The sequence below is a fragment of the Schistocerca piceifrons genome, chromosome 6 (genome assembly GCF_021461385.2).
Source record: "Schistocerca piceifrons isolate TAMUIC-IGC-003096 chromosome 6, iqSchPice1.1, whole genome shotgun sequence".
Taxonomy (NCBI): domain Eukaryota; kingdom Metazoa; phylum Arthropoda; class Insecta; order Orthoptera; family Acrididae; genus Schistocerca; species Schistocerca piceifrons.
The window spans coordinates 90,590,368-90,608,388 of NC_060143.1; the positions used below are offsets into that span (position 1 = coordinate 90,590,368).

The 18,021-nt window shown below is 41.7% G+C and overlaps 1 protein-coding gene across 1 annotated transcript in view; it reads right to left on the reverse strand.

Annotated features, from left to right (window-relative positions):
- LOC124803158 overlaps nucleotides 1-18,021 on the reverse strand; it is a 395,089-nt gene that overhangs the window by 286,327 nt on the left and 90,741 nt on the right. The window contains exon 2 of the mRNA XM_047264338.1: nucleotides 5,278-5,317. Within this exon, the coding sequence (XP_047120294.1) occupies nucleotides 5,278-5,317 (40 nt within the window). The remainder of the gene's footprint in view (nucleotides 1-5,277; nucleotides 5,318-18,021) is intronic.

The following is an 18,021-nucleotide window of genomic DNA, read 5'->3' on the forward strand; positions in this document are numbered from 1 at the left end:
TGATTTCGGTTTTCCGTGATTTCCGTCACTCACCCCAGGGATGGTTCCTCTGAAAGGGCACGGCCGACTTCCTTCCCCATCCTTCCCTCATTCCGGCCGTTGTGGCCGAGCGGTTCTAGGCGCTGCAGTCTGGAACCGCGTGACCGCTATGGTCGCAGGTTCGAATCCGGCCTCGGGCATGGATGTGTGTGATGTCCTTAGGTTAGTTAGGTTTAAGTAGTTCTAAGTTCTAGGGGACTGATGACCTTAGAAGTTAAGTCCCATAGTGCTCAGAGCCATTTGAACCATTTGAACCTTCCCTCATCCGATGAGACCGATGACCTCGCTGTCTGGTCTCCTTCCCCAAACAACCCAACCCAACCCCACTCCGTTACACTTATGGTGGTACCAGCACTGTACTCTGCCGTCAGATCTGCCACAGATCACCGCCTATACATCTTTACAGAGTGGGCAGGCCTCCGACCTCTACGTTTGGAGATGATGCGTGGGCGTTCAAAACCTTGCCGCCTACTCTTGATTTCATCGTGGTGGTGGTAAGTTCCTATGGGACCAAACTGCTGAGGTCATCGGTCCCTACGCTTACACTGTCACACACACACACACACACACACACACACACATACACACAGACACAGACACGATCGATGGAGGACTCGAAACTCCTACGGGGGAAACCCGCGCGAACCGTGGCAAGGCGCCCAAGACCGCGTCGCTACCCCGCGTGGCGGTTTCACCGTTCTTCAACCACTTTGCATAGATGCCCACGACAGTAGCACACGAGCAATTTAAGAGCTTCTAGGTGTCCGAGGTTCCAGATGGCGGGCATAACAATGTACTCTTTGTGAAAATCGCTTATGTCATTAGATTTCCCCATCTGCAGTTTATATCGTCGCTAGGTAACAGAAGAAATACTTCAGTTTATCGACGAAAGAAGGAAGCACAAAAACGTTCAGGGAAATTCAGGAATACAGAAACATAAGACACTTAGGAATGAAATTAATGGGAAGTGCAAGGAAGTTAAGGCTAAACGGCTGCATGAGAAATGTGAGGAAATCGAAAAAGAAATGTTAGAAAGACAAATTCAGCGTATATAAAAGACAAAACAATCTTCGGTGAACGTAAAAGTAAAGGCGGTAACATTGAAAGTTCAATGAGAATTTCACTGTTAAATGAAGAGGAGAGGGCAGACACATGGCAAGAGTACATTGAAGATGTGTGTGAGTGGGAAGACTTGTCTGTTGACGTGACAGTTGAAGAAGCACGAGTCTACAGGCAAAAGACAGGTGATACAGTATTAGAATCAAAATTTAAAAGAACTATTGACGTTCTAAAATAAAGTAAGGCAGAAGGGATAGATAACATTCCATCGGGATTTCTAAAATCATTGGTGGAAGTGCCAACAAAACTACCATTCACATTGGTTTGTAAAACGTATGAGACTGACGATATACCATCAGACTTTCGGAACAACAACAACATCCACACAAATCCGAAGATTGCAAGAGCCGACAAGGGCGAGAATTATTGTCAATGAGCTTAACAGGTCATGAATCCAAACTGCTGACAAGAATAATATACAGAAGAAGGAACAGAAAACTACGAATGTATCAGATGAACAGTTTGGGTTTAGAAAAGGTAAAGCGTTGCGATTGATAATGGAAGCAAGACTGAAGAAAAATCAAGACATATTCATAGGATTTGTAGACCCGGAAAAGCCGTTCGATGATGTAAAATGGTGTAAGATGTTCGAAATTCCGAGAAACTTAAGAGTAAGCTACAGGGAAAGACAGTTAAAATACATTATGTACAGCAACCAAGAGGGAAAAATGAGAGTGGACGACCAAGAACGAAGTGCTCGGTTTAAAAAGGGTGTAAGACAAGGATGTAGTCTTTCGTCCTGTATCTATATCTACATGGATACTCTGCAAATCACATTTAAGTGCCTGGCAGAGGGTTCATCGAACCACCTTCACAATTCTCTCTTATTCCAATCTCGTATAGCGCGCGGAAAAAACTAACACCTATGTCTTTCCGTACGAGCTCTGATTTCCCTTATTTTATTGTGGTGATCGTTTCTCCCTATGTAGGTCGGTGTCAACATAATATTTTCTCATTCGGAGGAGAAAGTTGGTGATTGGAATTTCGTGAGAAGATTCCGTCGCAACGAAAAACAGCTTTCTTTTAATTATGTCCAGCCCAAATTCTGTATCATTTCTCTGACACTCTCACCCATATTTCACGATAACACGAAACGTGCTACCCTTCTTTGAACTCCCTCAGTCCTATCTGGTAAGGATCCCACACCGCGCAGCAGTATTCTAAAAGAGGACGGACAAGTGTAGTGTAGGCAGTCTCCTAGATCTGTTACATTTTCTAAGTGTTCTGCCAATAAAACGCAGTCTTTGGCTAGCCTTCCCCACAATATTTTCTATTTGTTCCTTCCAATTTAAGATGTTCGTAATTGTAATACCTAGGTATTTAGTTGAATTTACGGTTTTTGGATTAGACTGATTTATCGTGTAACGGAAATAAAAGAAAGACTCAGGAGTGGCATTAAAATTCAAGCTGAAAGGGTATCAATGATATAATTCGCTGATAACATTGTTATGCTCAGTGAAAGTGAAGAAGAACTGCAGAATTTGACTGAATGGAATCAACAGTCTAGCAAGTACAGGATATGGATTGAGAATAAACCGAAGAAAGACTAAAGTAATGAGACGTGGTACAAATTAGAACAGCGAGAAACTTAACTTCAGGATTGCTGCTCACGAAGCAGATGAAGTTAAGGAATTCTGCTACCTAGGCAGCAAAATATCCCATGACGGACAGAACAAGGAGGACATAAAAAGCAGACGGGACTGGCAAAAAGAGCAGTCCTGGCCAAGAGAAGTCTATAGTGTTAAACAGAGCGCTTAATTTGAGGAATAAATTTCTGAGACGATGCAACTGGAGCACAGCGTTGTATGGTAGTGAAACAGGGACTGTGGAAAAATCTGAACAGAAGACAATCGAAGTATTTGGGATGTGATGGTACTGAAGAAATGTTGTAAATTATGTAGACTAATAAGTTAAGAAGTGAGGTAGTTCTCCGCACGATCGGCGATGTAAGGAATATATGGAAAACACTGACAAGAAGAGGGGACAGGATGATAGGACATCTGGTAAGACATCAGAGAATAGCTTCCATGGTACTAGAGTAGTACAGGGAGCTGTAAAGAGTAAAAACTGTATAGAAGACAGAGATGGGAATATATGCAGCTAATAATAGACTACGTAGGTTGCAAGTGCTACACTGAGATGAAAAGGTTGGCACAGGAGAGCAATTCGTGGCGGGCCGCATCAAACCAGTCAGTGATGGCTTTTTATTTTTTTTAAAAAAAAGTGATTGGTGCAGTCTACTCTATAGCTACGTCTCATTGTGCATGTTGTTCTTTTGGTCTTCAGTCCGAAGACTGGTTTGATGGAGCTGTGTGCGCTGGTCTATTCTGCGGAAACTTCTTCAGCTCTGAAAGACTATTGCAACCTTCAACTATTTGAATCTGCTTAGTGTATTCGTACCAAGGTCGCCCTTCAGTTAAAATTTGCGCGAAATAGTGGGAAGAAGGAAATTTATCATTACTAGCGTTGCTAGTATCATGTGGATGAGTGCTTCCGCAGTGATGTGCTGCATTTGCTGTGTTATGAATGAGTGTAGAGTGAGACCTATAGCCGGTACGTAGCTTTCTCCGCTGAAGTAGCAGTACAAGGTCTGGTGATCAATAAATTTTATTGGCCAAGTACTGATGACCAAATTTTATTCCACCACCAGGATTTGAACTGAGTACCATGGAACCGCTCGTAGACTCTCTACTGAGCCTTAGTGACTTCTTTTTTGGAGGCAGTAAATGTAGCTTGTACGAGGGTTGGCTGAAAAGTAATGTCACCACCTTCGTAACTCTTCAACAGTTGACAGCAATGGCATGCGGCAAGTACTGGCGTGTTCCGTAGCCTCTTTTCTACAGCTCCAGTTGGCAGGAAGCCTTAACATTGAAAGGTCGTGCTGTTACAGTGTAAAGTATGGAACCCTGAGCATACGGTCGGCCAATGCGATTTAAGCAACGTGCGGTCATTGAATTCTTGACAGCAGAAGGTGTCAAAAAGGAGATTTATCAGATAATGAAAGCAGTTTATGGTGATTGTGTTGATGTGAGTACTGTGTGTCGTTGGGCGAGAAAGTTAAAGAGTTTGATGCGGGAACATCTGACATTCGTGACAAACAAAGAGTTGGACGGCCTGTGACAGCAACCACCGAGTTCCACAAGCAAAATGTTGACAGATTGCTTCAGGACGATCGTCGTATCACTCAAAGGGAAACTGCAAGCTCAATCGGCATTTCACAAAAACGTGTGGGTCACATTATTGCTTTGTTTGGCAATCGGAAGATCTGTGCACGATGGATAACCCAGATTCTGACCCCTGAAATGAAAGCGCACAGACTTGAAATTTGCCAGGAACTCCTCTCGCGTTACGAGAATGAAGGTGACGCCTTTCTCCATTCAATTGTGACAGGAGACGAAACGTGGGTACACCAGTACGACCCGGGGACGAAAACGTCAGTCTATGGAATATCGACACAAAGACTCGCCCCAGAAAAAGAAATTCAAGAAGCAACCTTCAGCTGGAAAAATCATGGCCACAGTGTTCTGGGACGCAGATGGTGTTATCCATGTTGATTACCTTGATCGTTGAAAAACAATAAATTCATAGCGTTACATCACAACGCTGCGAACTCTGAAACGACTGCTAAAAAGGGTCCGAAAGAAAGCGGAAAATGTTTTCCTACAGCATGACAATGCCAAACCACATACTTCACGTGCCACGACAGTAGAACTTCAGAGACTGAATCTCACCACCGTACGGCACCCTCCATACAGTCCACATTTAGCATCGTCTGACTTCCATCTGTTCCAGATAATGAAAGACCATCTGCGGGGACATCATCATGCTTCTGATGAAGACGTTGACACAACTGTGAGACTGTGGTTGCGGAAACAGAATGTCGACTTCTCCTGTGATGGCTTCAGAAAACTTGTCCATCGTTGGCAGAAATGTATCCAATTGGCTAGCGATTATGTGGAAAAGTGAATATTGGTAATTAAAGATCACATTCTAATGATTTTTTCTGCGTTTGATTTAATAAAATATTCCCTTTCAAACGCAGTTAACGAAGGTGAAGGCATTACTTTTCATTCAACCTTCGTACTTCTGGCACTAGGTAGTGATTGTTTTGCAACTCACCTGTATCGTTAACAGGTACTTCAGGCCAGCACTGGTGACCCTGAAAAAAAGAGATAAAATTAGTGACAATAGCAGGGATGAGACTAATTCAGTGCAACGGATTGTAAACGTGTTAAGTAATGGGCATTTTAGGTGAACCACACAATACCTTGAAAGGTGGCTACACTGAGCCACAGCGCCAGAGATTGCGCCAAAGAGTATTATTCAGCGGCCTCCACTGGCAGTTCTTATCGAGAAGTCGTGGTGGAGAGTGCTTATCAAGATGTGGTAGTAGTGAGTCGGTGTTGAGATGTAGTAGGGAGTGCTTGTTCCATGTTTTATGCAGTTGTTTGATGGGCTAGACAGCAGATGTTGTTCGAATGGAGATATTGTAATGATCAGAGTGCTTTTCGTCAATATATATGAAGGTAAAAAAATTCCCTTTTTTTTATTATTTCAATGTCGTAAATAATGCGTCATTACAGGTTCAGTCAACAAAGCATCTGGCTCGTGTTCTTGTATTAGAGTGTAATTCTGGTTTTCTTGCACAATTATAGTATTTCTATTTTTTTAATTATTTCAGTATAAATGATATTTAAAATTTCTTGTCTTATTGAAGAAGAACCGTGCCAGATGTGTACGTTGAATCACACTTCCACACACAGAACAGTTACACTTGTGCTTTGGTTTCGTACGTTTTATAGTTGCCGGGGACTTAATTATCGTACTTACTTGCTGAAAGTTCTTCGAACTAAAGGCTGTTACAGGTCACGTATGCATTTCTTTTATTTAATGATGGACAAGGTAACCAAAATGTATTTTATGATGCATAATGAGTAGAAGATTTGGGTCAGATGAATTACACAGAGGTTGTGTGTGGACATTGTGTCTTCGGATTGTATGGGATGATGAATTGAAGTTTGCACTAGGATTTTATCTGTACTTGTTCGAGGAGACTGACTAGAGGAAAGAGTTGTTATGGAAGTGAAATGATATTGGCGATAAGGTTTATATGTGTCGACGTATTGATGAGGTATTATTGAGGTATTGAGATTGTGTGAAGCTGATGATTATTGGAGTTTTGGTGGACAAGAGGTAAGGTAAATGATATTGATGATAAGGTTTATATGTATCGATGTAAGAGGTATTATTGAAGTATTAAGATTATGTGATGCTGATGATTATTGGAGTTTTGGTGGATAAGAGGTAAAGTAAGTGAGGAGCATTTTTTTTTTTTTTTGGGTCTATATGGAACAAGGAAGATGAAGTTGGCAGACTAGAACACTCATGTAGAAGGAAGATTGTCTACACAAACTTTGTTAAATCACTAAGCAGTATATACTTTTTTTTGAGAGAGGAAACATTTGCATATCTTGGCTCACTGACAGTTGTTCAGCAACCGTACATTTGATTTGGCTTGGCAAACATTGGTCTTGACATGATGACTATGACTTTGACTAACTATTATTGACTGTTATACATTGCTTCCACTACTACTTGATACACATGTCGAACATCAAATCTTTGACAGAATTGTATTTACACAGTTAACACTATTCAATTATACAGTAGCACTTAATGTGGATGAAAGATGAGTGAGTGTGTTTTGCGTGTTTCCCCTTCCTAATCCCAGATAATTGGTATCGACCTATCTCCTAAATATTATTTTATTTGTTCGTTGTGGCTTGCACTGACACCCATAAATATTATAGGTTTACTGTCATTTGTGTATTGTAATAGTTAATATGACAATTATCTGATATCATTTGTGTGTTTATTATAATTTGTATGTTTAGTGTAAGAGCATTGAGCATAATTTTGTAAAAGCAATTGTGTGTGCATTCAAACTGTTGTTCATGCCTGCACCTGCTCAACATTACTGGGTGCCAATGATGGACTGCTTCTACTGACATAATGTCACTTGTTGGTGTCTGCACCTGCTCAACATTGCTGGGTGCCACTGATGGACTGCATCTATTGAAATAATGTCACTTGCTGGTGTCTGCACCTGTTCAACATTACTAGGTGCCAATGATGGACTGCTTCTACTGACATAATGTCACTTGTTGGTGTCTGCACCTGTTCAACATTGCTGGGTGCCACTGATGGACTGCTTCTACTGACATAATGTCACTTGTTGGTGTCTGTACCTGTTCAATATTGCTGGGTGCTACTGATGGAACTGCTTCTACTGAAATGTCACTTGTTGGTGTCTGCACCTGTTCAACATTGCTGGATGCCACTGATAGAACTGTTTCTACTGAAATAATGTCACTTGTTGGTGTCTGCACCTGCTCAACATTACTGGGTGCCACTGATGGACTGCTTCTACTGAAAAGATGTCACTTGTTGGTGTCTGCACCTGCTTAACATTACTGGGTGCCACTGATGAAACTGCTTCTACTGAAATGTCACTTGTTGGTGTCTGCACCTGTTCAACATTGCTGGGTGCTACTGATGGAACTGCTTCTACTGAAATGTCACTTGTTGGTCTCTGCACTTGTTCAACATTGCTGGGTGCCACTGATGGAACTGTTTCTACTGAAATAATGTCACTTGTTGGTGTCTGCACTTGTCAACATTACTGTGTGCCACTGATGGACTGCTTCTCCTGAAATGATGTCAATTGTTGGTGTCTGCACCTGTTCAACATTACTAGGTGCCAATGATGGACTGCTTCTACTGACATAATGTCACTTGTTGGTGTCTGCACGTTCAACATTACTGGGTGCCACTGATGGACTGCTTCTACTGACATAATGTCACTTGTTGGTGTCTGTACCTGTTCAACATTACTGGGTGCCACTGATGGACTGCTTCTACTGACATAATGTCACTTGTTGGTATTTGCACCTGTTGACCATTGCTGGGTGCTACTGCTGGAACTGTCAACTACTTGTTTCTTGAACTATGGAAACCATGTTATGTGAACATTTGTATAAACTGATTTTTTGTGTATTGTGTAAACTATTATGTAAAGTCACATGTATGAAAGAATTTGTATTGCTTACTGTATTTTATATATTAGGTTATTGAAAGGTCAGTGCAAAGCCAAAATTTTATCTAATTATGTGATATTTACGTATTAATATTATCTTTTATTTTTGTCTGTATTTTTGTGGACGAATTTGGTGGTATTTTCACCACCATTGCTGGCAAAAATACCATCAAATTCTGGCCCGTGGAGGAAGGGCATATGAAAGGTGGCTACACTGAGCCACAGCGCCAGAGATTGCGCCAAAGAGTATTATTCAGCCGCCTCCACTGGCAGTTCTTATCGAGAAGTCGTGGTGGAGAGTGCTTATCGAGATGTGGTAGTAGTGAGTCGGTGTTGAGATGTTGTAGTAGGAAGTGCTTGTTCCATGTTTTATGCCGTTGTTTGATGGGATAGACAGCAGATGTTGTTCGAATGGAGATATTGTAATGATCAGAGTGCTTTTCGTCAATATATATGAAGGTAAAAAAATTCCCTTTTTTTTATTATTTCAATGTCGTAAATAATGCGTCATTACAGGTTCACTCAACAAAGCATCTGGCTCGTGTTCTTGTATTAGAGTGTAATTCTGGTTTTCTTGCGCAATTATAGTATTTCTATTTTTTTTAATTACTTCAGTATAAATGATATTTAAAATTTCTTGTCTTATTGAAGAAGAACCGTGCCAGATGTGTACGTTGAATCACACTTCCACACACAGAACAGTTACACTTGTGCTTTGGTTTCGTACGTTTTATAGTTGCTGGGGACTTAATTAATTAATTGTGTTAACGGAAATTTTCTTTCATTCTTTGTTGTTATTCTGTGCAGTCAAATTGCGTACTAAAACTAGTCAGGGCCAACCGTTTACGACACAGCGTAACCGGACAGTTAGCTACTAAAAATTTAAAAAGTATTTACATTTCATATTTATTTAATTAAGCCCCCATGCAACCTTTATCAACAACGGTAAGACACTACATTGCATTGGGGAGGACCACAGTTTCAATGCCCATACAGCCATCCAGATTTAGGTTTCAATTTGGTTTAGTTAAAGTGGTTAAGGCAAATGGGAAGGTGGCGCCTTTGAAAAATACACGGCCGATTTCCTTCTCCTTCCATCCCCAGAACGACCCTGGGCTTCGCAAACCCTAGTCTAATCTTCCTTTGTTTTTTAACACCTTCATTAAGTAATGATAACACCGAATTCGTAACGCACTTGCTGAATGTTACTATAACGTCGCTACAAATACAGAAAATGGGACTCAACAGCTGAGTATGTTATGTTTTACTTCACTATGTTGGTAGTAATACATTTTTTTGCTGAAACTGTAACCTTGTCTGCCCACTGAAAATTTTTCCAGATGTGTATCGCCGTATAATATTAGTTGCAGGGTTCTCCAATCTGTAGGAAGTTACAACATCAACGTCTCTATAAAAAGAGAACTCCCACCTGGGGTGGCTAGCATAGCTTCAGGCACGCAGAAGAACGCCCTGGCTCGTGTTCACCTGGTTTGGTGAAAATGGCGACGATTTCAACGACACAGCAACCTGCAGATCTCACCTCCCCACCTTTTACTGCGTGAGTTGATCCGACGCTGCGGTCCTTCTGACGGTCCATATCTTTACTTTAAAATAAAAGATAGGTAAGAGAAAAGGGTGATTACCCCACAAATAATTATCCATCTGGTCTGTTAAAAACTAGGTGACTGCAAACGTCATGGCAACTATTTTTTGTCTCGAAAATGGTAACGAATTAAAAAATTCTGAAATAGGCAGTTGAGAGGTTAGTTCATGTGTAAACGTTACCGGTAGGGAGACGGATGAACACACACATCGCCATAAAGATATAGTAGGAGAAAAAAAGATGAAAAAAGGTTTGTCGTTGCAAACGTGTTTTATCGTCAATTGTAAAAGTACACTATATTACATCACAAATTAAGCGCACCCCACGGCATCAGCAGTCGCCCCAAGAATACACAGTAACGTGACGTAACGCTAAATGGCAGTCCTTTCCACGAGATTGAAGCGGAAATGGAGATCACAGCGTGAGTAGAGCACCCATTCATGATGGATGTTACCAGACTTGATCAGCGCTCTTGTAAATATTACAGTTCACAATGGAAGGTAATGCGCGATTAACGCCACGAGGAGCACTGACAAAACTGTTAATGCACTTTATTACTGACGCACATTCTTGCAACGACACCTACGACAGGCTATTCGGGAGAAAAGCCCTGAACGTCTACACGAGGCATTAATACTCCAGGTCAACGCGAGAGCCCATACGGCAGCGTGTGTGCGGTATCTCCTCGTGCGATGGGGACGGGAAGTACTGGAGTACCCACCACATTCGCCAGACTTACCACATTGCGTCTATGACCTCATACGAAAGCTGAAAGAGCCTTTGCGAGGAACACGCTTTCGAACACCCGAAGACACTGCCAGAGCAGTGACCGTGACGTCCGGCGATTTGCTGATGGTGAGGCTATGGGTAGTCGGCGTCTTCCGCAGCGTTGGCAGTGTGTGACTGATTCATTGGGAGACTATTTCGAGAGACTCTAAGATATCACTATTGTGTGTTGTAGCAACTGACAGTGAAGCACGTTTGAAACGACAAAATTTGTTTAGTCTTTTTTTCGTGCTATACATGGTGTGTTCCATAAGTAATGCGACCAAATTCATAAAAAATAATTTATTGAATATATTCGTACAAATAATCAAAAAATTACAAAATAGCACCCTGTTGCGTCGATACACTTCTGGAGGCGGTGTTTTCATGCCTGGAAGGCATCCTGGAACGCCTTTTCCCGAATGTCCTTTAGAGCTGAAGTAACATGCATCTGGATGCTTTCAATCGTGTCCCAATGTTTTCCTTTCATGACTCCTTTTTAACTGTGGAAACAAAAGAAGTCAGGAGCCAGGTCAGGACTGTAGAGAGGCTGGGGAACCTATGGGGTCTTGGTCCTGGCCAGGAAGTCGTTGACAATGAAGGCGCTGTGACTCAGTCCGTTGTCGTGGGGAACATTCCGCGTGTCCTCGATGTCGCTTCGACAGCGCGAGGAAAATAATTGGTCGCATTTAACGCACTCTGTATCTTTATGGTTTGTGTGTGTGTGTGTGTGTGTGTGTGTGTGTGTGTGTGTGTGTGTGTGTGTGTGTGTGTGTGTTCATCTATCACCCTACACGCAGTGTTTACGTATGAACTAACCTTCCATTAGCATATTTAAGAATTTTTTAATTCGTTAACATTTACGAGACAAAAAGTAATTCCAGTGAGTTTTGCAGTGACCCTCGTATATTGTTGAGGTCTTGCGTCCTTCAATTAAATTAATACAAAGTTTAATATCTAAGAAACTTGTGCTCTTCGTCCGAATCAAACGAACATTCGCGGGAGCCACTACAGAGTAATCGTCTTCCCATTACACCCTCTTACGAACTCGCGAAAACCCGTGTAAAATTAAGCACACAGCCCAAAGTTCACTACTCTCTTCTACAGATGCCTGTTAAAATACTCCTTCCACGCAGGACTTTACTCATAAAATGTGAGGCTATTGAAACACATATCAACGCAGAATTCTCCACATTTGACAAGTTTTACACACGCATTCGCCATCAGACAGCTGTCAGCGAATATCTATACAGCATTAAGAAAATCATGCAGCAAACTAGCGATCATAACCCAACTCACCGTTGCAGATGTGGGAAAAGACACATAGGCGTGGTGTACACTGCATTCACCTTGTCTAATCATGTCTAATCCCCAGTAATGACACCATTAAAGTCACAGTTGTCTTTGAAGGCGACTTCAGTGCAATGAGTTCAGGCACAGAACTGTAAAATGGCGGCGGAAACTGTTTTCTTTCATTTGCTATTACTAGTAGTATCGAATGCATTTTGGTTACACTGTTAGTTTCAGAGCAAAAAACTGACAATTACGGATTTCATTACCAATCTTGCTAACAGCTCCAAATAACCAAAACAGATCTGTAGGCATTTCCTACAACATTTGCCACCCATAATCAAAAAATATGCCTCTTGTGTCTGTTATATATTTGTTCTTAAAAATTAAAGAAAGTGGAAAAGCATCTCGCAAGGGGACACGTTATCAGTGCGAATTAGTGTTGTCCGTGCTTTGTATTGTCACCAGGCCTGCTAGGGAATACAAGGAGCGTCAATAACGCCAGGAGCTGTGACCACTGAGAAGGTCAAAGAGATGGCGCGTACACGTGTAAGACAGCGTTATCAGCACCTTACAGAGTTTGAAAGCGGTCTCACTGTGTATCTCCCTTTGACCGGCTGTTCGAATCATGCAACATCCAGATTTATGGGGCTGAAACAGTTCAGTTGGGAGTTTGTTATTTGAATTTCTGGAATTTGTTCATACTTTGGATGTTTCAAATGCTGAGCGACAATTGTGAATTGAATATTATTCGCGCGCAGTCTTTGGTCAGAGTAACTGTGGCGCTCAAGATGTGCTTGTTTTTGCCATCGCTGCTTGGCAGCGAGGAGCTCAGGAGTTCTATCGTTAGAGCAGAAGTGAGACATGCCGAGCGGAGGACTCGTGGCAATGTACACATAAAGTTGAGAGAATCTGTGGTTAAGAAAAATGATTTGTGTTTGAATATTGTGAAACAGAGGAGAAAGGCTCGATTAGTGATTTAGAATGAAATGAGATTAGAAAAGTGAATGAAGAGGAATGAAGGTAATACAGGGTGCAGCAGAACCGACTAAGCAGTTTCGATCGATTAGCGCTGGGGCTAATTTGGGGGTAGTCAGTTGCACGTGGTCTGCTTTTGTTCAGTCGTTGACCGCATTTCAGTAGCCAATATGGACTGGACCGGTGTACATCATGGTTTTGCCGTTCGCGCTTATTATGAAAACAACAGATCTGTGATCGCTACACAACGAGCTTTAGTGGGTGTGTGAATAAGCAAAACTTTCGCTACTGGGCTGAAAATAACCCCCAAATTATTCATGAAAGACCGCAACATTCTCCTAAAGTATGGTGTGCCATATCACAATTTGGCGTGGTAGGCCCTTACTTTTTCGAGGAGGAAGGAGTGACTGTAATAATGAATTCGACACGTTATGTTTCACTGTTGCAAAATTTTCTGCAACCCAGAGTGGACGAGATTGTTGAAGAACATGGACTGGTGGACTTGCGGTTCTAACAGGATCGAACCACGGCTCACACAGTTCGAATTTCACTTGATGTTTTGAGAGAAATGTTTCTGGGATACCTTTGAGGGCGATGTCGGGTCGCCTGCATGGTCACCAGATTTGAGCATCTGTGACTAATTTCTTTGGGGATATCTGAAGGAAAATGTTTTCAAAAGCCGCCCTCACACCCTACCAGAGTTAAAAGAGCGGATTATTAACGAAGTGAATGCTACCCCGCAATATGTGTGCAAGACCTACTCGAAACTTCAGGGACCGTCTACAAAAATGTATTGACGCTAACGGCCGCCATCTTGACGACATTATTTTCGAAACTAAATGAATGTAAAACGGTATATTGCACTAATTTAGAAAATAAACAAATTTTTTCTCTATACATACAGATTTTCTTTTTATTGCCCTTTAAAACTGCTTAGTCGGTTCTGCCGCACCCTGTATTTTTTATTTAGTGCCACTGCAATCACGAGCTGTTCAGAATCATTGTTGAATGAGAGATCCATAACAGGAAACTTTAGAATTTTCATTAAAGATTGTGAAATTTTCACTGCGATGTTTTTTTTATGTTTATCAGTTATTCGTCTAACTTTGTGAGAGTAAGAGTTTGATATAAATGTTGCCCTTTGTCAATGTTAATGAAAGTTGTAACATGAATTTCATGAAATTAATAATATATCAGATAGTTTAAAAACAGTTTGTTACAGGAATATTTCACCTAAGAGCATTGTCCACATCCTCGATCCAAGTCATTTTTATTTAAAGAATGTCTCGCTCAATGACATGTACAAAATAGTTTACTTGGTGCCTTGAACATTGCACTACGCTCTCAGCAACTGTAGTTAGAAATTTTCACCTGACGCACAGAGAGCAGCAAGCATCACTTTTCCAAGCAATTACATACATTACCAGGTAAGACATTTTCATTTCAGAATCAGTTTGCTACGAGGCTTATCAACACACAGAGACCATTTAATGAACAGAATTATTAGGCAGCTCATCACCGCACAGGGACCACTTTGTTTAATTAAAGAGATTAATAGTAGAGTTCACGATTTAATCAGATTGCACAGTTTTTAGAAAGATTATGAAACAGCGCCAAATTCATGTTGTATTCCCGCAGGCAGGTATATTTGGTTTCTCTCGCAGATGGAAATGCACAGTCACCCAGAGTGAAGCAATAGCAAAGTTACAACCAACCAGCCAAGCCAGTACGAGTTCAGAATCAAACCAAGCGAAAATAGTTTTCAAACGAAACTTCAGGACACTCGGATGTGACAGTGGCTCCAAGTCGGACTCCAGGGGAACGTGAGAGCAGACATAATCTTCGTCTAGGTTCCGGTGGATCACATCTGATGACCAAATGAGACAATCTCAGTATTATGTACCAAGTATATCACACCTCCTTCACATCTGCGTCTGCCAACTAAGAACAAGTAATGGACTGTCTGCAACATTCTGCGTCATCCCAGACCACTGTTGGAGAGGTGCCATGACCGTATAACATAGAATGCTGATGAATGGTGTCTAATTGTATTCACCGAAAAATTGCGCTTCTGTTCTAACCGTAATGACTACCTCGGTGGGCGCAGCCCCGATTCCTCCCCAAACCAGGTAGGTAAGCAGGTAACAGGACCGAATCCTCTCAAACTGACACAATGCGACAGATCATTGTGTGCGCTAATGACCACAGCTGCCTGCGGCCAGTCCGCGGTTCGCGAAGTGCTGAAACAAATTCAGCTCGATTCTAAAATTGCAATAAATTCGTCGAAAACGAAGAAATATTAAAGAAATTGCCCACGCTTGAAATTTATGCAACAGCAAGTGGCAAATTTCGAAGATGGTAAAAATTCACAACAAATAATTGTTATTTTTAGATGTACATAAACATATTAGGATAAAATGATTTTATTTGTAAATATACTTAAAAATGCAAAAAAATTAAAAATTAAAAATGTAAATATTTTTGGGGTGTGAATCAGTTCGCCTCATCGTGGTGCACCCTGGGTAACGCTAAACGAACTGATATTTTCTACATGCATTTTCTGTAAAGCTTATTTCTAAGAACTAGGAGCTTCCATCAACGTAGGCCTACAGTGTTCGGGCTTTTTCTGAGTGTAATTTATCAAGTACAAGGTAAACATTTATGCTTTTTGCAATATCGTATTCAGTCCACAATAGTTTTGTGGCTGTGCCCCAGCGGTGTGCTGGCTGCGGGTAGCAAGCGCCGACCCTCTGACCAGCCCCCAGCTACGACACTGGCATCCGCTCACGGTCTTGTGGTAAAACTGTTATAACTCTGCCTCTAGGCTGCTTATAAAGAAGTAATATGTACCAGATTTTACATTAGACCCGCTACAATATAAGTGCCTAAACAGTATCCAACTTCGTACATTACTTTTTGCATAATGCGAGTACGAACAGGCACACAGAAGAAATTATAAAAACTTTTTTTGCCGTCTATTGCGCTTCTGTAGACCATTCAAATTTATTTTTCTTAACCATCTCCTATGTTGAGACATCGGACACTTATCAATTTATTGTGTATATAGATTTGCTGGAAATGTAACCATACTTCATAAAATGATATAGAATATGTGTTGCGAAATCATGATTTGCTATTTTAATAAATTAATCATGAAGAAATAAGGCTATAAATGATTCCAGTTTCTAAAAATAAATATCTAAATAACATAAAACTTTTAAACATACAACACACTCGAAAAAATTTTACATCTTCTACTATAATTTCATACGCTTCCCTTTGCCTGCTTGGAGTATTCATAACGTTTAGAATGGCTCTGAGCACTATGGGACTTAACATCTGAGGTCATCAGTCCCCTAGAACTTAGAACTACTTAAACCTAACTAACCTGAGGACATCACACACATCCATGCCCGAGGCAGGATTCGAATCTGCGACCGTAGCGGTCGCGCGGTTCCAGACTGAAGCGCCTAGAACCGCTCGGCCACTACGGCCGGCCATAACGTTTAGAACTGCTACCTGCTTCAAACGGGAGGATTCGGTCCCATCGTTTTTCAGACCCTTCCGGGCTTGGGAGGATTCGGTACCATTTTTCTGACCGCGGAAGATTTGGGGCTGCGCCCATCTCGGCGAGTATGGTGACGATCTCGGGAGAGGTCCCATTCTTCCAATGTTTTGAAGAGGCACAGAGGTGTTACTCATGGTGTGGGGAGCCACTGGGTATGACTTCACGTCACGGCTAGTAGTGATTGAGGGAACTCTGACAGCACAACGGTATGCCACGGACATCCTGCATCCTCATGCTTCATGCGACAGTATTGTGGTGTCAACTTTTCAACAGCACTTCCACACATGGAACGCGTCTATGAACAGTCTGCGTGATGTTGAGGTACTGGCCAGCAAGATCCCCACATCTGTGGACACAGAAAATGTGAGACCATCTCAGGTGTCAAGACTGTTCCTGTGCCAGTAACCAGGATATTGGGGATCAGTTATAACAGTTGTGGGGCATTTGTCCCAGGAGAGGATACGACGACACTACATAAGGCCTTCACTATAAGCACCCAGACCAGAGGGGATGCAATGTTATACTGGAAAATGAGCTCATACTGCCAACATCTCTGTAAATTTGACTCTTTTTTTGTAATTAATGAAACAGCCTAAACTATGTCGATCCGTGTAGTCTCATTTAGTTTCCTCCTCCCCTTCTGGATGCTTCACTATTATTTATTTATTTTACTTTACGAGGGGCATTTGAAAAGTCTGTGCAAAAATAAAAACTACTTACGTGTTAGAGGTAAACCTTTTTTACTTTTCGACTTGGTCTCCTTTTAGACTTATACACTTCTTCCAACGCTGTTCTAATTTTTTGATCCCTTCCGAATAATAGGAATTGTCCAAGTCTGCAAAATAGCTATTAGTTGTTGCAATCACCTCCTCGTTTGAATAAAATCTTTGTCCCACCAGCCATTTCTTCAAATTGGGGAACAAACAGTAGTCTGAGGGAGCCAAGTCTGGAGAATAGCGGGGGGGGGGGGGGGGGGGGGGGGATATGAAACGAGTTGGAGTCCTATTTACATTAATTTTGCGACCACAACTGCTGAGGTGTGTGCTGGTGCATCGTCGTGATGGAAAAGGACTTTTATGCGGTCCAATCGCCGGTGTTTTTCTTGCAGCTCGGTTTCAAACGGTCCAATAACGATGAATGATATGCACCTGTAATAGTTTTGCCCTTTTCCAGATAGTCGATGAGGATTATCCCTTGCGAATCCCAAAAGGCAGTCGCCATAACCTTTCTGGCCGAAGGAATGGTCTTCGCCTTTTTTTGGTGCAGGTTCCACCTTGGTAATCCATTGTTTAGATTGTTGTTTGGTCTCAGGAGTATAGTAATGTATCAATGTTTCATCCACAGTGACGAAACGATGCTTAAAGTCCTGCGGATTCTTCTTGAACATCTCCAAACCATCCTTGCAACACTTCACACGATTCCGTCTTTGGTCAAGCGTGAGCAATCGCGGAACCCATCTTGCAGATAGCTTTCTCATGTCCAAATATTTATGCAAAATATTATGCACCCGTTCATTCGAGATGCCCACAGCACTAGCAATCTCACGCATCTTCACTCATCCAT